The 20,963-nt window shown below is 42.1% G+C and overlaps 1 protein-coding gene across 1 annotated transcript in view; it reads right to left on the bottom strand.

Moving 5' to 3' along the window:
* The window catches only part of LOC139639197 (serine/threonine-protein kinase PAK 1-like), a 35,820-nt gene extending 16,097 nt beyond the window's left edge, over positions 1–19,723 (bottom strand). The window contains 7 exon segments of the mRNA XM_071513279.1: positions 883–996; positions 6,378–6,415; positions 6,631–6,778; positions 8,935–9,029; positions 16,423–16,497; positions 16,500–16,641; positions 19,697–19,723. Coding sequence (XP_071369380.1) covers positions 883–996; positions 6,378–6,415; positions 6,631–6,778; positions 8,935–9,029; positions 16,423–16,497; positions 16,500–16,614 — 585 coding nt within the window. The 5' untranslated portion in view covers positions 16,615–16,641; positions 19,697–19,723.
* Between the last annotated feature and the right edge of the window lie 1,240 nt (positions 19,724–20,963).

Genomic DNA, 20,963 nt, shown 5'->3' with positions numbered 1-20,963 from the left:
TGTGTGTGTGTGTGTGTGTGTGTGTGTGTGTGTGTCTGTGTGTGTGTGTTGTGAAAAACAGTTTTCAGTGTGTCAGTTTAGTCATTCTATTGTATTCTATTTGAGCTGTTGTAGTCACTGCTCTATTCTGCTTGCAGAGCTTCAGACTGACACCTGATGCCATGTTTCCCACGCTAAAGATCATCTGACTGGTTCTGCTTCTGATGCTGCTTCCTTCACCTTCATCACTCACCCACTCTCACATCCCTGCGTGTGTGTGAGTGTGTGTGTGTGTGTGTCTGTCTGTCTGTGTGTGTGTGTTGTGAAAAACAGTTTTCAGTGTGTCAGTTTAGTCATTCTATTGTATTTTACACGCTAAAGATCATCTGACTGGTTCTGCTTCTGATGCTGCTTCCTTCACCTTCATCACTCACCCACTCTCACATCACTGTGTGTGTGTGTGAGTGTGTGTGTGTGTGTGTGTGTGTGTGAGAGAGTGTGTGTGTGTCTGTGTGTGTGTGTGTGTGTGTGAGAGACAGAGAGAGCTAGGGTGTGAACGGTGTGTTTTGTCTTGCATCTCCCATTTTGTCTCATTCTTACTGATTTGAGTGTCCATGCCTTGTGTGTGTGTGTGTGTGTGTGTGTGTGTGTGTGTGTGTGAGTGTGTGTGTGTGTGTGTGTGTGTGTGTGTGTGTGTGTGTGTGTGTGTGTGTGAGTGAGTGTGTGCATGTGTCTTTGTGAGTATGTGAGAAGAGTGAATGAATGCCTGTGTGTGTGAGTGTGTGTGTGACAGAGCAGAGAGAGAGAGAAAGCAAGAGAAAGTGTGTGCAAGACTGAGTGTGTGTGTGTGTGCGTGTGCGTGTGTGTGTGTGTGTGTGTGTGTGAGTGTGTGTGTCTCCTTACTGATTTGGTGTGTTCGGGGCGGGGGGCGACCACCGGCGGGGGCGCGGCCTCGTCTTCGTCCTCGTCCTCGGATACGGTTTCTATGGCGGGCGTCTCCGACACGGCCTTGGAGCTCTGCAGGGGGTCAGAGAGAGGAGAGAGGGGCGGGGCCTCCGTGATGTCACCGTCACATGAGCCAATAGAGACACTAGAACCATCATGGCTTCCTGTTGTCACTTGCTTTCTTTTTTTTTTTTTTTTTTTTTACCTTTCTGTCATCTCATCATAGAGATTTTGCCTCTTTCTCTCTCTCTTGCTCTTTTTCTTTCTCTCTTTTTCTTTCTGTCTCTCTCTCTCTCCCTCGCTCTCTCTCAGTCCACCTTTTTCTTTCTTTCCTTTTCTCGTCCTCTCTTCATTACTGTTTATATCTGAATGGTCTGGCCATGCTCCGGCTCTGCCTTCTAATGAAACTAGTCACCCATCCTCTTGTTCCTCTCTCTCTGTCCTCCCCTCTCTCTCTGTCTCTCTCTCTCTCTCTCTCTCTCTCTCAATGTCTCTCTCACTGTCTCTCTCTCTTTCTCTCTTATAAAGTGTCTGATGCTCGGCCGGTGGCCAGGCTGCGGAGCGAGGGAAACAGTGAAGGAAAAGATGCTGATTCACAATGCAGAGAGCGAGCGAGCGAGCAAGAGAGAGAAAGAGAGAGAGAGAGAGAGAGAGAGAGAGAGAGTACATCTCAAGGAGAGGCGCCATCACTCCTCCTCCTCCACCCTCCTCGCATCTTCTATTTCTTAAATGCAGTAAGGAAGTAATTAAGTAAATTAGAATAAGTCGTTTTTTTTACCCAGTACCCATTTTTATAGAGTTGTTTTTATGTAATGTCGTCTTTCTATCTTTTTTATCTTTTTTTTTATTTTATCCCTAGTATTTATTTTGGTTTTTATTTTAGTTATCCTAATATTGATTTGAATGCTGCTCTTCTCCACCTGTCCTCTTCTCCTCTCCTCTTAATTTAATTCCTGTTTCACACTGTTCCATTGCTTTTTTTTTTTAATTCATTTTGAGTATTCTGCTTTTATTTTGACTGTCAAAGCACTTTGTAAACTGTTTTTAAAGGCGCTATACAAATAAAGCTGCTAATTATTATTATTATACTTCTTTTGGCATTACTGTCTGTTCATTCATTCTTTCTTTCATTGGTTAGTTTGCTCGTTCTTCCATCCGTCACACATATCTCAGACACCACTGATAAGGCTTTAATTAAACTTTGGGGAAATGATGCATCTCACCGCCGAGCTCCAGCATTTCCAAATTTATACTGATTGGCCCAAAGGGGGCGCTACAGTTACAGGTCAAGACGAGGTGATATATCTGTTATATTTGTTGTTGTTCTATTCGTTTGTAGGAGGCTACATGTTTACTGCTGCCTTGTTTTCTGTATTCAAGGTTCCCAAACTCACTTGGACGTCAAATTCAAGGATTTTTCAGTGACTTTCAAGGTCTTGTTTGGTGACATTGAAGGACTCAAAATGGTCATGTCTCAAACCAAAAAAATTCTTAGTTTGAAACATGTGATTGGTCAAAATTAGACGCCATGAATCCCTCATTTTTTACTCATGATCTGGTGAAATCCTTTATTTCTTTATCTCCTTATCCTTATCTCCATCAGAGGGTTTTCCTCAGGATGTGAAGTGTTGATGTTTGGACGGAGAGAAGAATGATGAATTTGGGCGCTGTATTTCAATTTAAAAAAAAAAAAGTACTTTCAACGTCACCCGTTCATTTTCAAAAACTTATACAGCCTCATTCGATTTTTCTCAAATCCACATACTTTCAAGGATTTCTTTCTTTCAAGCTCTGTGGGAACGCTGGGAGTTCAGACAGGAAGGAAGAAAAGGACACAGAGTAAAAAGTTCTGGGGGGATTCAAACCTACACTTCACACTCTATCTGAAGTTTCAGAGGCAGAGCTCTTCACCAATACACAATCTCTGCACAGCGGTATCCTTCTCCTTCTGTCATTTCTTCACCTGTTCACCCTTTTCCTTTGTCTGGACTCATATCTGCTCAGCCTCCAAACCTGGTAGCAACCGAGTCCGCCTGGCTCCTCTAACAGAGCTGCATGACATTTTGAGGTTCAGTCTGGTACTTTTTGTTCAAACTGAGATATTTGCACATCCAAACAGGATTTTCGTTTTTTAAAATTACACTTGATTAGGTATTGTTGTGCACCAGGTGTTTGTCAGGAATAATAATTTAAAAAAAGCTCAAAAAGTCACAGCGTTCTTAGGAAGAAGATGTATTGACGGCTCCCAAAGGCTTCAATCCAATACCTGCCTCCTGCAAAATAAACAGACCGGGGCGAACAGCATTCACCAATACTTCTGATTGTTTGTTTTAACCTCCTGGGAGTACCAGGTGGGTGGGTTTAAAACACTGTCAGCTGCTGTCGTCAATCACAAAAAAGTGAATTAAACCGACTTCCAAATACTTTCCAGTTGCTGTTTGAATTCACTGGCACCCAGCGTTTAGTCCCATGTGGCAAACTCCACCCATCTGGTACTCCAAGCAGGTTAAAACAAACGCTAAGAATTATTTGAGTTATTTTCAAATCATTATCTGACACAGAGCTGTTTCCTCTGTGTTCATTCAGCAGTGGCCCGTCACCACAGGGGAAAAACTATGAAGAAAAAATCATAGTTTAGTTATAGATGCTCAATTTCCATCAAAAAGGACAAAAATATTTGTTGGGGAAATTGAACTATAATACAGAGTATAAATTGAGTATAATACTGTCCTGTCCTGAGCTATACTGTCTAAGGCTGTAAGAACTAATTTCTAAATTTGAATTTCAGTCAATGTCAAAAAATCCTAACGAATTCAGACGCCAAACCGCCCGTCAAATGCGTCAAAAATAGCAACTCTCACGATCTCTTCTACTCGCCTGCTCATTTGTTTTTAGTTCACACGATTGGCAGCAGCATCACGGCAGAAACCCCCCAGTCTGACGAGCAGATGACTTTCCCTAACTCCGTCTCCGAGCAATATTTGGAATTTGTCTGGATTCCCCTCGGCAATTAGGGCAAGATTCAGCAGAACACCGACTCAAATCTTTCAAGAAACTGAATAAGAGAAAAAAACGCACGCTGTCAATCAACTCTGGATAGAATTTCTGTTTCCAGATATATAGAGAATCTGTTTAGAACGCATTGTCTGTTCACTGCTTCCTGCTTTCATGTCTCAATATTATTTAAATTTCACCATTAATATTCGAATTTCAGTCGAATTTAACTCATTTCACTCAATTCATAGTCAAGTTACATTTTCAGGGGAAACTTGACAGCCTTTATATTGTCCTGTCCTGTGCTGCCTGACAAAACCAAACAGCAGTAACTGTGTGACTAGTTCATTTAAAATTGAACTGTGAAAAAAAAGCCTTCAAAATGTACCTCCTGTCCTGAAATATTGTTGGTACACAAGTGGAAAGTATATTGTTTAGTAGCATTTATGAGTAAAAAAATCTGTTAATATGAAATACCCTAGGGCTGGGTGATAATTCAATATTATCGTTTATCATCTTTCAGTGGAATCATATCGTGATGATATGAAGATATTTTGATATCGTGACACACATTTCTGCTGTCTACATTGAAAAAATGACAAGCAAATTTTACTTAAAAACTCTCATAAAATGAGGTATGGTAGGAATATTATTTGAATATTTCTGTTTTGTTTGACATCACACCTAACATTACCATTCGGTTCAATGAGAGGAACATTAATTTGATTATTTAACGTGATTTTGCATACATGAACCATATCGTGATATATATTGATATCGAGAAAAATCCTTCTGATTATCGTGATAGTGATTTCAACCATATCGCCCAGCCCTAAAATACCCCTATAATAATATGAAAAAGAATATAAATATGAATTAATATGAATAAACCCCTGTCATGACCTATTGACCTTTAAAACACACAAAGTAGTTACTCCTGTTGTAGCGCAGCATAGACCGAATGTGAAATTGTGTTTTGATCATAAAAACAGAATGTGAATATGAATAATTTTTCCGCTGCAGCTGCACTAGAGCCAAAACAGAGACGGACAGAGGAAACTTTAACACAGCTTCTCCAACCTTATCGACTCCTTTACAGTCGACTCTCCAATTGGTTCTGCTCTCACCTCTCTCTCTCTCTCTTTCCCTCTGCACCTCTTCCCCTCTCTCTTATCTCGCCCTGTCAGTTCCTCACTTACCCGCTCTGTTTCTCTCTCTCTCTCTCTCTTCCCACTGATACTCCGTCTCGCCTCCCCTGCTCTCCCGTGTGTCTTGTCAAACAGTAGATTAAACCGCTCCTTCCTTCCTTCCTTCCTTCCTTCCTTCTTTCCTTTAATCTTCTAATCATCTCTCACTCCAGCTCCCTTACCTCTCTTTCCTCTCTCCTCACACTTTAATTCCTCGTTAACCCTTCAAAACGACACGCTTGGTTTAGTTTCCCTTTGAATTTCACCTTTGGTTTCTGCTCCAACTCTGGCCTATTTTGAGTTACGGTAAGAAAAAACTTTGAACTTCCAGCAATTTCCCTCCATATCCTGTTTAACAGCCAGAGGTGATAACTGAAACTTGTCATTTGGCACTTCCATTCCCTTAATATATCATATTTTCTTTGGAGTGGACATAAAAGATTATATTACCTGTTTCACGGTCTGTTTCTTATAATTAAAGACAGCTGGTAGACCAACTAGATGATATAATGCTCATATTTTATCTAAACATCTGAGCAGTTGTATTGAACTAGACAAATTCTCTGCTTAGTTTGCAGTAATTGCATCACCTTTATAAATCACTGATTTTTGTTTTTTTATATATTTCATTCATTGCAGTGCACAAGCACAACAAAGTATGTACATGTACATTATAAACACAAACTATTGAACTCTAATGTCATTTATATACATACCTATATATCCATATACACACACAGTACTGTATATACGTACAATGACTGAAAAGGAGCAGGAAGAAGAAAATCTTATAGTACCTGCCCCTTTTTGTCATTTTGTCATTCCAATACAAACTCAACTTCACTTCAAATCATAGTTCAGTGGTCTCTGCGGCTCATGAGCTTGTTGTTGCTCCAAAATCAAAACGCACAGATGCATCATGGTCGACTGAAGCGCCTCTTGATGCTTTTAGTTGTGGATGTTGGAGCGTTAAAAACATTCGGTTCATCTGAAAACGCCCACATTTTGCAGCCTTTTTAAGCCTTTATGTCTATAGAGAACAGTATTTTGATTCAGAATGTGTTCAACATCCGTAATATATTCAAATCTTTATTGCAGCAATGCTACCTAACCATTGTGGGTGATGTCTTTTTATAGGCAAGCGCACTGCAATTTGGCTCATGTAGAAGCACTTCCCTCACAAAATTGCACCTCCGATTTTCACAGATACACGCAATGAGACAGAATAGAAATAAAACTGTGACTTTGTGTGCCGGAGAGCAGCAGTCTTACCGTCGTGGTGGAGGAGCTGTAGTTATCTGCACTTTTATCTGGGGAGGAAAACAAAATGAGAAAATATGAGCGAAAGAGGGTTTTGTATGTCTGTGTGTGTGTGTGTGTGTGTGTGTGTGTGTGTGTGTGTGTGTGTTTGAGTATAAAGAATGAGCCTGTTCACATGTAGAAGCATGTGAGTTTGAGTGTATGACTGTGAGGACATACACTGGTGTCTGTGTCTGTGTGTGTGTGTGTGTGTGTGTGTGTGTACCTGTGAAGCTCATGTATTTCTGGCTGTTGGCCGTCTCTTTAGAGTCGTAGAACTTTAAAACGTCGAGGACGGCCTGAGGATTCTTCTTCTGCTCCAGCTTGGTGATGTTGGACGTCTGCAGGAGACGCGCCCACTGCTCCGGCATGCCCTGGACACACACACACACACACACACACACACACACACACACCGACACACACACACAGAGGAGTGTTGAGAGGTGGGTGGTTGAAGGATCAGATTCACCTCTGGTCTGAACCCTCAAAAGTGGGAGATATAAAGCAACACACAGATGCAAATCAACAAACACAAATTTCAAGTCTAGACACACATACACACATACACACACACACACACACAATCTAATGTATCATTCAATGTCAGGAGATGGGCCAATTATGTGTCATAACACTAAAAAAACACTTCTGATTCATGCATTCACTCAATCCTTCAGATTTACAGGGACAATTTATAGGGATGCAGTAATGCCATTTTTTTGCTGCCAATACCAATGCATGGTTAAATATTCCAATGGAGGTCCATTGTAGAATTGGCTTTAGGGAAATAATGGCTAAATATATAAAATCCAGGCTAGAAAAGGCTTGTTGTGGTGTGGCTGTAGATCAAGTACAGTGAATAGTGATGAGGTGGATTTGTTTCCAAATGTAGGTTACTGTGACACAGTAAACTGTCTTGTCTTTAGCTCTAGTCTCTACTCCAAAACACTCTTGTAGCTTGAGAAGAGTCAGCTCAGTTAACCTGAACACACTGTTAGCTAGCTGACTAGCCAGCAGATTAATTTAGCAAAGCAACCAATGTTACAGTAATGTTAACATGCAGCTACTAGCCACTGCTAAAGCTTCTACTAGATATGTTAGCCAGAGCGCAGATCATGTGTGAGATGAGATGTGTTTAGCAACACAGTGATGGTTAGCTAATGATTAGCTAGCTAACAAGCTGACATTATCTAAACACAAAATTGATCAGATGTATCAGTGATGAAATGATCAGTTCCCAGTCAAAAACTACACAATAACCATGGCTATTGAATTGAGACGACTTATTGTAAATTTAGCAATAGGCTACAATCAGCTGTATACAGCCGCTGTTGCCTAAGAGATGAGGACCTCCAATATGGCCGCCAGAGGCTGTGTTACATCCAAGGAGGTTTAATATGAATTATGACATCACCTGAAAGCCCTCTATAGGCAGTATGGCCACTATAGCACTAATGGAAAATAGATGCACAATGACTTAGGAAGACACACACACACTCTCATGACTATACAGTAAGAACTAATGGACACGGACGTACACACACACACACACACACACACACACACACACACACAGGCCTCCTAAAGAAGCCTAACAAGGCGGGTTGTATTTGTACTGTAGTACAAATACACAGAACTAGGTCACATCTCCCTGGTTTTCCATCTCTCCACTCATCTGTCTTGCTCAGTCCATCATACACTCCTCCATTTATCGCTCTGTCACTCCATCCCTCCACTTTTCCTCAGGTCTCATCTCTCCTCAAATCCATCTATCCATCCATCCATCCATCACTGAATTCATCCATCCTTCTCTGTCTCTGCTCGCTGTTCCATTGTAGTCATTTAGTCACTGAATTGCATTTCGGTTATGTTGATTTGAGTGGAAATGACAAAACAATGTGTGTACACATGGATGTGTAGCCTATATATGAGGAGCAGAGACTGTGTCCTAGATTAGGAAAAAAGCAACGAGCAGCTCAGTGCATGCACATACACACACATACACACACACACGCACACACACACATACACACAGTTTAACTCGTGGCGTAAACAGCCTAGTCAGGCGGCTCAAGTGAGTCAGCTAAATAAGGCCTCTTTGTCTAATGTGATTATTTAAAATGGCTCATTGGGTACGTGTGTGTGTGTTTAATACACACACACACACACACACACACACACACACACACACACACACACACACAGATAAGTGGATACACAGAAAACATGCACACACAATTTAGTGGCTGTTTGGGTAAGTTATTTAAGGTGACTTAAACTTGCATGAGAGCAGACACACACACTCTTTCATACACACACACGCAACAATGAACATGGGTCCTTTGGTAAGCAATTAAACTGACATAACCACACACAAAGGAACACACACACACGCACGTGCACACTGTGGCTCCTTCAGTAAGTAATTTAATTAAGGTGGCTTATCCACACAGGGGAACAAACACACACCAACACACATCCACACATCCGCACACACACACACACACACACACACACACACACTTACAGTAAACTCCCCAGTAACAGCATCAAAGCCGACATGGATGGTGTGTTCAAAATCAGACGGCAAAGAAATCTCTGGACGCTCCTTCTTCTTATTGGCTGAAAGAGAAACAGAGAGAGAGAGAGAGAGAGAAAGAGAGACAGAGAGAGGGAGAGTGAGAGAGAGAGATTCAATATGAATTCAAAGATTCATCAAATCATCTGTCAAATCAGTGATGATGTTGCCTTGTGACTGTAAGTCAATTCAAGTCAAAATCAATTGAGAGTGGCTGGGAGAACCAGAATCTGTCAACCAGGGCTGTAGGACTCGAGTCTAGACTTGAGTCCACTTTTCTGTGGACTTGGACTTGTCTTGGTCTCAGCCACTAGTGGATGCAGACTCATTTCAGTCACTCAGATTCAGTCACTTTTTCTCAGCATATCTATGATTTCTGAAAAGAGGCACAACTTTTGATGCACAGCGTTTTTTCACCTGATGTCCGATAAAATGATTGTCTAGCTTCATGCATTCCAATGCACTTTCCTGCCAGTGGAGGCTGAAGGGTTTAATCCAGAGCTCCTTTGCAGGCAAATCCACAGTACACCTCTGTTCATACAGAGAAAATGAAGAAACTTATTTCTGTTTTTCACTTGAATAGGACTCGATCTGTTCAGGACTCTGTCTCGACATGGGTCTCTAAACCTTTTGGACTCGGTCTTGACTCGAACTCGACCGAACCTGGTCTTGGACTCCATCATGCTGGCCTTGACTGCAGCTCTGCTCTCAGCAGCCACTGTCCAACTGCCCTTCAGCAAGGCACTTCACCCCCAACTCCTGCATGTCCTGGTCAAGTCACAGATGGCCTCTAGTCGACATTTCTATGCTGTGGCAATTTGTAGTGTTTCTGCACGTAAATATTCTGAATATGAGCCTCATTCTGGCTAAGGTCTTAGTCAGGATCTGGTGTAGATGGAACGATCAGTAAACAGTTTTTTTCATATAATATACCTGTATACATGGACACAGTCTAATGTATATGTAATACAGGTTATTTTGATGCTCATGACTCCATGGAAACATCGCTTGCAGTGTTCGCCCATCTCAATAATAAACAGAATCTGGTGTTAGAACATACTGGTTAATATCGGCATATCCCAGTTAGCATATTCAGGTTTTTCATATTCGGGATACGGGCTTATCCCTTATCGAAGAATTCATTTCCCTTTAGAGCTTTAGAACGAAGCTTTATGAGCAACAGAGAGCAGGAAAAAAAAAAAAAAAACGATGGGCACAAAGCATCTCTGAAGGCCTCTGGAAGTGGAGCGCAGATGGTTGTTGTAACAATTCAACAGACTGTAATGTTGTCGGAGAAAATCCTGCATGTCTGTGTCTGTTGAAAAAGCTCCATACTGAAGCACTACAAAGAGATACAGGTTCATTAAAATGCCTAGAGAGTAGATCTTACATGCGGAGAGAGAGAGAGAGGGAGGGAAAGCTCGAGGAAGGAAACGCAAGATACAAGAGAGAAAGAAAAAGGGTTAGAAAAAGGAGGAGAGAAAGGCAGATGAGAACAGACAGGAAGACGGAGAGACAAACGCAGAAAACGAAAGAGAGAGGAAGGAGACAGAGAGAGAGAATTGGGGAGAAAGAAAATAAAAGGAAACACCATATGTTGGAAAAGATGCCACATACTCCCCTGGGAAATCATAACGCCCCCAGAGACTGAAAAACACACACACACACACACACACACACACACACACAAACACACACAGACAGACAGACACACCAGAACCCCATGGGATGGCTAACGATGATGCAGGATCACCAGCTTCCCCGCAAAGCATCCTGGGAAATCTGTCCCTGTCTGTGGGAGCAGAAGGTAGTTTGTCAACAAATTGGGCGTGTGTGTGTGTGTGTGTGTATGTGTGTGTGTGTGTGTGTGTGTGTGTGTGTGTGTGTGTGTTCCTCCAGAGACATACTGTATCATGTAAAGGTACAAAGGTCTCTCAGACAGCATTTGTCACAATAAAACTCTCCTCTGAAACCAATAATGATACTTTTTTATTGCTCCCTGTAGGGGAAAGTGCTCCCGCCGCCTTCACAGGGAGGTCAGAGGTCAGAGGTCAGAGGTCAGAGGTCAGACACCGAACAGCTTCCCCTGGAGCTGGTAGGGACTCAGTGTCTTGCTCAAAGACACTTCAGCAGGGCCGATTCATGCTAATACAGGGAGTTTGAACCTGAGTCTTCTGGTTGGAGGGCAGTTTCTCTCTAAACAGAAGTAGTAACTCCTCTAAGCATTGTGTCCCATCCTTTATTCAATATAGTGTGTGTGTGTGGATTGTGCTTGTGTGCATGCAGTCTGCACACACTTCCTGATGTGCTTTTTAAAACAGTATGCATTGTCTAAACTAGGCCATCCATGTCAAAGATAGAGTTATCTTTACAGCGCTGGTTCCTTTATCTCTGTGTTTATAATGGGAGTGAGACAACAAAGCGTATCTTAGACCTGGAAACTATTTTCCTCTTTTTGCCATCATACCAATCGAATGTTACCAAAATCAACTGTTTCACTATATAGAGAAACTTACATCTTTGCTTGCCAGAACGCACAGCTGTCTAATACAGACCTATGGGGCCAATGGACAACAAAGATCAAGAGTAAAAGGAAGCATGACTTTTTCGACACACTCATTACTGGCTCTGTAATGAGACATGTTGGTAAAAAAAATGGAAATGAAAATTATCTAAAAGTCAAGCCTTTCTCATACAGTTTTGCCTTGGTTGCTGATTTAGCACTTCCTTGTTTCCTTTTTTGTCAACCAGTCTACATGTGCCGTAAAGTACTGCAAGGTAAATAGTGAAATCTGTCAGGTCACGGATCATGTTAGGAGCCAACTGAAGACCTTTGCTTAAAAAAAAAGTAAAATTTTAGACAATGTAATTCGGGGTCTTTTGGAGCGATGCACATTGGGTAACAACTTTCTTATATATTTTTGCAATGAAAAAGATAATTTATAATTTGCACTTTCAGGATGTCCCAGTGAGGGGCGTGTGTCTCTTTCTGCTCCTCTCAGCCTTGGGGAAGCTGCTAGCTCCCACCCAGCGGCAGCAGCAGCTGTCGGGGTCAGAGGTCAGGGTCGAGTGTCAGCCTCTATTAAGGAGTTAACGACCACTAACGAACAGCTAAAGAGCCGGTGATTACCACCAGAGAAGCCTACAGAGGAATGGGAGAAAGTGCTTGGCTAGGTGTGATTCTGTGTGTGTGTGTGTGTGTGTGTGTGTGTGTGTGTGTGTGTTGATGATTGATGACATCAGCATCACCTGTCTTGTTCACCAGGCAAAGTACCAGCTATTATTAAGCAGCTCATATTTCAGAATCAGAAAAACATAATTGTCTACTGCAGCTCATTACACAGGACAAAAAAAATAATCTTTTTGCCTCAAATCACAGAACAGGAAAAATACAACAAATCCAGTGCAAACAGGTTAGAAAATTAACTTTTTGTTGCCCACAGGCATCAGTTGCTGGTACATCCCACATTTTCCCAGCCAACTAGACTTTTAGACAAGGATAAAGCCTCTAAATGATGGTTGTTTATTTATTTACCAGCATTTCACATGTGGCTGATGGTCATTTCCCACCTTCATTACAAATACGGTACATCTACGGCTGTAAGGATTCACCATATGGATGATGATAGGGTAATTATGTTCTGGTAATAAGGAACATGAGAGCGAGTGCCTGCGGTGACACAACAGGGCCGACTCATTCGTCTCCATGAGCTGCAGACTGTAAACATTATTTAGTCCATTCATGTTTTTTTTTTATATTCAGCTCAATAAACTTCATTTTCTGTGCTGGAATTTGCACATGAATTACTAGGCTGACCGGACTGATAATTTATTGTAAATGTGAATGTTTTTAACTGATGAATGTGTTCTGTGTTGCCAAATATTGTGAAGAGTGCTGTGTGTGTGATGTGTACTTTGTTTGTGGAAGGTCACAGGTTTGATCTCTGCAAAATACTGATACGGGCCCGGCGCCACGAGGGGGCAAGAGGGGGCAAGAGGGGGCTTTGTCCCCTCAGTTGTATTTTCTGCCCCCCCGGTTTAAGTTTTATGTACCCTATAGCAGAGATTCTCAACGTTTTCCATATCAAGGACCCAAATTTATTCCACATTAGAACCACAGACCCCCATGTGATGAGATTTTGTCTCTCGGACCCAAATCTGAGAATATTTTTTTATTGTCAGATATGATTTTGTCCAGAACTCCTTGACTATCTGTATTGCAGGAAGAGAGATAACAGAGAAACTATAATGAGAACAGTCATTCTTCTACATTCTCTAACTGTGTTAACTTGTTGTAAGTGAAATAATAGTGGAAGTTTAAGAATTCATCAGTTTGCTGGGGACCCTCTGGAAACCCCCTCAAGGACCCCTGGTGGTCCCCGGACCCCACGTTGAGAACCACTGCCCTATAGAAACATAGTGCGCAGTTATTTCAGAACCATGGACAGGCAGCGCATCGCTTACTCAGGAAGTTCAAAAACCAAACAAGGAGGCTGCAACTCTACTGAGGAAAGGCAAGACAGAATTTAGCTGGTTTATTTTTTCTGCTGGTTTGGCAGATACGTTTAGGCTATTTGCATAGAGCTGGTACTGAATGGAGCGGAGGAGAGATAGACAGAACACATCACTTCGGTTCAGCCTGCTTTTCGTGGTTGTAAATAGAACTTTCGGCCCTAAATTCTATTTTTTCCATTGTAGCAATCCACAGAATGGAAACGACAGGGAAGTGAAGTTTCGGTCAATGAGAGAGAGAGAGAGCAAGAGAGCTGCATGGCATGAGCATTTTACTTAATGACCCTGAAGCTGTTGGCTATTATTTTGTTGTTTGTTTTAGAAGTCATCTAATCGTTCATAAATTCTATTATTTTGTGTAGACCTACGTTCCGAGTGCTCCGATTACTGGCTTCACCACTGCTGTGAAATAAATGTATTATTTGATTTTGAAACGGTAGACTTTCTTGTGTTGTTGTTATTTAGCCTTTCAGAGGCTAGTGCATGGTTAAATCAATGAATTTCATTAAACCTACCACCAGACCAATTTTAGGGGGTGACCTGGCAATCTGCCCCAAATATTCCTATTTCATATTATGTCCATGACGCACAAACACATGGAAAAGGTAAGGTAGGGAATTGTTCGCATCTAGTCAAAACGCCACTATACTGCCACCCGCAGGATGAAGAAAATGCAGAAATAGGCATAGCAGGATGATAACCTACTGTTTTACTATATAAAAAGATTTGCCCCCTCGCCATTTTTAACTGCCCCCTCAGTCACTTCATCCTGGCGCCGGGCCTGTACTGTAAATACTGAAGATCCAGCTACAAACTCATTATATTTAGCTGACACTGATATTAATTGTAGGTCACTCACATCAGCCAAACGCCTGAGATGCAAATGTAAAAATGTAAATGTAATGGTGTTGTTAAGTGGATTTCCATCATGACACTAAATAGCTTTGTGAGGCCTGGATCACATTATAATTATGTGCTGATGATACAGACATTATGGCAGAGTGCGCCTGCTAGCAGCTCTGACACAATAAGGCCAAGATAAAATACGCCACGTTATTAACATATACACAGGGGAGCGGTAAAGGAGGCATACAGCTGTCACACTACACAACAACACTATTTATTTTTTATCTTATCTCATGCAGGGGAAGGTTCTGCTGAGCGGGCGAGCTCCTCCTCCTCTTCCTCAGCACCGTCCTACTTCACAGCTACAGTTTTCTACTCTGTTCTTCTTTTCTTGGCCTTTATTGTTCTACTGTTGGCCACTGAGCCGCTCCATTAAGGCTGCGTCACTTCTGATTTAGCCCAACAATCGCACCCAAAAAAATCCTCTTTCTTTGCGATAAAACAGGATATGATGTCATGTGTGATAGGACGGGCATTTCAAAATCTGAGGAGGACGCTAACAGCTAACTAGCTGCCACTCGGCTGTGATGCTATTAGCTACTAGCATGCTAGTTATCTAGTATCACTTGGGTAACTTAAAAACATCAAATCACGATGTGTATAAATGTAGCATCTAGCATCTAGTAAATCAGACTAATTGAAGCCATGCTGCATCTCTTCTTTGCTTATTTTTGTACTCTGCTAATGCAGTTTTGTATAAAATTGGATGATGTGACACTGCCATGATTTGAGACTCCAACATGTTGGATTTCAGAAGTCAAAAGCAGCGTTTCTATTGGCCGGCAGTGTGAATTCGCAGGTCAGAGTTCACCACACGTAAACTCTGCTCAAACGCGAACCGGAAATGTTTTTGTTCACTCTTTGCATGGTTTTCAAAGCAAAGCAAATTCACACACTTTGGTGCACAGTCTGACCGCACCTTTAGGGCAAATGAGCATTAAGTGCCTTGCTCAAGGGCACCTCGATGTTAGCTGCTGAGTGAAGTGACAGCACTTCTCACTGACTTTCCCCGCCCAGATCACCCAAAACAGGGATTCAAACTGCCAACCGTTGAGTCGAGTTAAGCTATCACTGCTCCACCTTCCTTTATTAGTGTGTGTATCTGTCATATGAAGTAGTAGGAAACACACACACACAATCAATAAATAGGCATGAGGTTTCCTGTCCAAGATAAAGGAGCAGCAGAGCGGCCTGATGAAGAGGAAGAAGTCCTTCGACCAGAGGAAACGGGTTCAAGACTCTGTGACAGCAAGCCTCCGCCCTGCTGAAGTGTCTCTGAGCAAAACACTGAACCCTACCAGCTGACCTCTGACCTCCCTGTGGAGGTGGGGGGGGGGGGTAGAGGGAAGAGAATTTCCCTACAGGAATCAACAGTATGACATTATTACTGGTTTCAAAGTAGAGTTTTAGTGTTATAAATACGGCTTCTTTACTTTACAACTGCCAGAACAACAAATATTCTGCTCAAACAGCCATTTTCAGATCGTAAAATGTAAATCTTGCATGAAAAAAAAAAAAAATTAGATCATCCTCATGTTCTGACAGCCTGCAGGATTCCTGCACCTCGCTATACTTATCAGCGGAGATATAAAGTAGTTTCCTAAAGAGATTTGAACATCAGAGAAGGCTCGGTGAGTTTCTGCTTCCAGCCTTGACACAATAAGGCCACGCTGCTGCACACTGTGCTGCTCTATGGTAATAATACACACAGAGAGGCTGTGAGGCTGTGAGGAGGAGACACACACACACACACACACTGCACTGGAACGATGCTCCAATTCCACTGTTGTTGAAATCTATGAAATATATCTTTACTTTTGATATGATCTATGTGATTTACACACAGTATTTACACATTACTCCATCTGTATTCACACCTATTGGATGGAGAAATCGTTCATCTGAGCACACACACACACACACTTCCTCAGCCACTGTCTTGTCTCCTCCTGCAGTGAGTATCGATCGGATGGATTGATCTTCCTTTACACACACACACACACCGGTCTCATGACTTACTCTTATCTCCTCCTCCTGTCAGGATGGATCTGATGGAGCGATCTTTCTTCTTCTTGTCCTCCGGGTTGGGGGGAGGGGCTTGGAGCCGTGGTTGAGGGGGGCGGGGTCTTTGTTGCAGGAGCCGATCATGGTGCTGGTGTTCCTCATGGGCGGAGCTGGGGGCTTGTCCTCGACCTCCCCATTATCAGACATCTTCAGCTAGGCTGCAGCCGGCCGCTCCTGGAAAAACACACCAATCACAGAGGACACAGAGGGGGGGGTGAGCGGCGGGGGAAAACCGGCCAATCACAGGCGACCATTTGGAGGACACACCAATCATAGGAGGGTAAAAGCTTGGACGAGGGTTAGGCTGATGTATCAGTTCGCCGATATTGGCCTTTTATCAAATATCGGATACCGACTACCTCTGATATGATGGATATGAAGCAGTTTGATTGGATTACATATTTTTGGATAATAAATAAAGGATAAATGGGACAAATAAAGGATAAATACAATTGTAGAATTGATCAATACTACATTGGTAGTCTATGGGAGGAACTTAACATACGCATGAATATGTTATTATTATTATCAAGATTTTGAATGAATGAAGAACGAAAGAAAGAAAGAAAGAAAGAAAGAAAGACAGAAAGAAAGAAAGAACAAAGAAAGAAAGAAAGAAAGAAAGAAAAAGAGAGACAGACCGAAATAATTTCCATTTGCTCACTGGCCGGCCTGTTTGATCTACAAACAAACACACTCAGCACTTTCCTAACAAACCTGTGGTGTGTGTGTGTGTGTGTGTGTGTGTGTGTGTTCCATCCTGTGCGTGACCAGGCAGAAAGTCTCTCTTTTCCTTCTCACAGCATTTGGGTCTGACTCAGTGGACACGGCTGGCCACACACACACACACACACACACGCACACACACACACACACACACTTGTATACATACAGCAGAGAGAGGCGAAAAGGGAAATGTTAATGACTGGTTTTGCAGCAACAAGCTCACACACACACACACACACACACACACACACACACACACACACACACACACTGGCTGTAAGCTAACCTGCTCTACTGAACGCTTCACTGGACACAGTTGTCCCATAGGGAGAGTCTATTTGGGTCAGATCTGCCCATACACAGAGTAAAACACACACACACACACACACACACACACACACGTAAAGGTCCCAGAGTAAAAAAACTATCCTAACCGGCAGCTAACAACCAGAATCCATCTGTGTTTCATAGCAGCCCACAGTGAGTTATACATAATACATTCACACTGTATATTCAGCTTCTTTCTCCCACTGTGGCTCTGATGTAAAATTCCAAGACGTTTCCAAGACTTTCCAGAACTAAATCAGAGCCGCGCTTCCATGACCTAAAAATATTCTTCCTTCCTGGTTTGTTGTTTTTCAGTCTTTTTTCCCCACTACAGTCAGGCTGAAAACCATCTAATGTGTGAAGCAAATTACAAAAACATTGTATATTCCTGTGAAGTGACTCATTTGTAAAAATTCCCTGATATTTCCCTGACTTCCACAGACAATTTATCAAATTCCCTGACTTTTCCTGACTGTCTGGAAAACACCTCTTAAAACTCCAGGGGGGAGAGGGGGGGGGGGGGGGGTGTAGCGTCTTGCTCAAGGACACGTTATTCGTTTTTGGGGATTCGTCCGTTACAGGATGGTCTCTCTAACCACTAGACCAGTGGTTCTCAACGTGGGGTCCGGGGACCACCAGGGGTCCTTGAGGGGGTTCCAGGGGGTCCCCAGCAAATGGATGAATTGTTAAACTTCAACACAATTAGTGAATGTAGAAGAATGACTACTTTGGTCATAGATTCACTGTCATCTCTCTACCTACAATACAGATAGTCATAGTCAACTCTTAACAATAAAAAAATATTCTCAGATTTTGGCCCGAGAGACAAAATCTCATGGAATGGGGTTCCATGGCCCTAATGTGGAATAAATTAGGGGTCCTTGATAGGAAAAATCACTGGGAATCACTGCACTAGACCACAAAGCAGCTTGTTCTGGGTATTTAGAGAGCCACAAGGAAGTATTTCACTGCACAACGCACAAGACAAAAAAGTTATTCAGTCTTACTAAAAAATAACTTTTTTTTACTTTTCTGTGTATTTACAGTTTACTCGTCTATCAGACAAATTAATGTAACAAGACTTGATTCTCAATGTTTTTCTGGAGTTTTGTTCACCAAACTGAAGACAAGAGGAACAGTTATTGCTGAAGACCTTAGGGCAGTGGTTCTCAACGTGAGGTCCGGGGACCACCAGGGGTCCTTTAGGGGGTTCCAGGGGGTCCCCAGAAAGTTGAATGAATTGTTAAACTTCAGCATAATTTCATTTACAAGAAGTTAACTCAGTTAGAGAATGTAGAAGAATGATTAGTTTCACTGTTATCCCTGAATACAGATGGGAATTCTGGACAAAATCATATCTAACAATAAAAATATTCTCAGATTTGGTTCTGAGAGACAAAATTTCATCAACTGGGGGTCCGTGGCCCTAATGTGGACTAAATTAGGGGTCCTTGATATGAAAAAGGTTGAGAATCACTGCCTTAGGGGAATAAACTTTCACCATGTTGAGTTTTGATAAACAGCCACTGTACAGCAGACAAGCAACAGTCTGTAACTATGAATGTAAATAAAAATGAACGAGACCTGAAAACACCATGAATCTAAAAATTTAAAACAGAGTAAAATATCAAGATCTGTGGAGGGGGAAAAATGAATTCCTCTTTCAGGGGATCAACTATCACAAAAAAAACCGACTCAAAACTTCAGCTATTCTTTCCATAATGAGACGAGAAAACATCCTTCTGCAGAAAAGTTAACATGATCCGATGTGTCGTTTGAAGCCCACGCTAAATCAAATTAAACATTAACGCCGTACGAACCGCTGACACATCTTCAGCTGTCATCAGGCTGTGGAGGAAGGAGAGTCTCTATGTGAGGAAAAAACATTTTTCCTTCGAGCTAAACGTTTGATTTAACGGTTAAGAAGCTTGGAAAGCAGCAGAAACTTCTTTTAATGGACAATAAAGTTTTTCTTATCTTATCGTCTGCGTCTCAGGATGAACTTTAATCGCCTGGAGCTTGTACAGAAATTCAGAATTAGTCTTAAAGTGACGGCGCACCTCACAAACTCAGCCTTCGTAGTGAAATAATAGGAAAATAATTACAAAAAAAAGCATTTCATCTCCATATTTTATTGTCAATATTAAAACCCTCAATGTCACAAAAACGCTCTTACCTTAGCAGAAGCAGACATCCATGTTAAGCTTAAAATTGTTCCACGAAAACTATCTATGGAGACTGTATATCAGATCTAAAAAGAGTGGATGTATAGGGGAGAGAGTGTGTGTGTGTGTGAGAGAGAGAGAGAGAGAGAGAGAGAGGAGGAGCGTGTGAGTGTGAGAGAGAGAGAGAGAGAGAGTGAGAAACAATTTCCCTGCCGGTCGGTCGGCCTTTTGACTAACCCTGCCTCCCATACATGATGATGTCACAGTGTGATGTCACAGGTGAGTCACATAAGGAAGTGGGCAACTGCTGCAAACACACACACATACACACACACACACACACACTGACATGCTCACATACGCACACAAGCAGACACACACACAAACACACACACACACACACAGAGCATAAATAGGCAACAGGAAATACAAAACTGTTCCCAAACACACACAGAGACACAACAGTTTATTGTGAGTCTGGTACAAATGAATAATAATAAGATCTTCGCTAAAGTCTGTCACACACACACACACACACACACACACACACACACACACACACACACACACTCACAAAGTCACACAAACAAGAACAAAAGTAAAAGACGTGTGTGTTTACAGACATCACACCTATAACAAACAAACCTCGCACAGACACACACTTTGCAAACACACATCTACACACACATACACACACCACTCTGGTGACAAAAAGCAGCTGGTCACAAGGTGTCTCACCCTTGACACACACACACACACACACAAAGAGAAACACACAAACACACACACAGACACACAGAGAAACACACAAACACACACACAGACACTTCACAGGGAAGCGCAGTAATTACAAGCTCCCTTTTTGTCATCTGTCCTGGTTACGCTAAAACAGACACACACACACACACACACACACACACACACACACACACACACACACACACACAGTCAAACACTGTACATCTGTACAGTACAAATAAACAGACACACATACATACATGCACACACACACAAACAAAAGCCCATACACACACATATCACATTACTGAACTAAATTGCTATTCCATTGACTTCCATTGATTCCCGAGCCGTTCTAAAATTGACCCTTAACCCTTTAAATAGTCTCCTTTTCAAAGACAGGGCTGAAAATAACATCCTTAATCTTTCTCATCCTTTTGTCCTCACAACCCCACACACACACACACACACACACACACACACACACACACACATATCCCCAGACTGTGGGGGGGAGACACAGCAGAGGTCTCATATTTC

The sequence above is a fragment of the Centroberyx affinis genome, unplaced genomic scaffold, assembly GCF_046629955.1.
Source record: "Centroberyx affinis isolate AG114_WGS23_722 - 3 ecotype Tasmania unplaced genomic scaffold, CSIRO-AGI_Caff_v1 ptg006940l_1, whole genome shotgun sequence".
NCBI lineage: Eukaryota > Metazoa > Chordata > Actinopteri > Beryciformes > Berycidae > Centroberyx > Centroberyx affinis.
The sequence above is the reverse complement of the archived record's forward strand: the minus strand, read 5'-3'. Positions and strand labels throughout refer to the sequence as shown.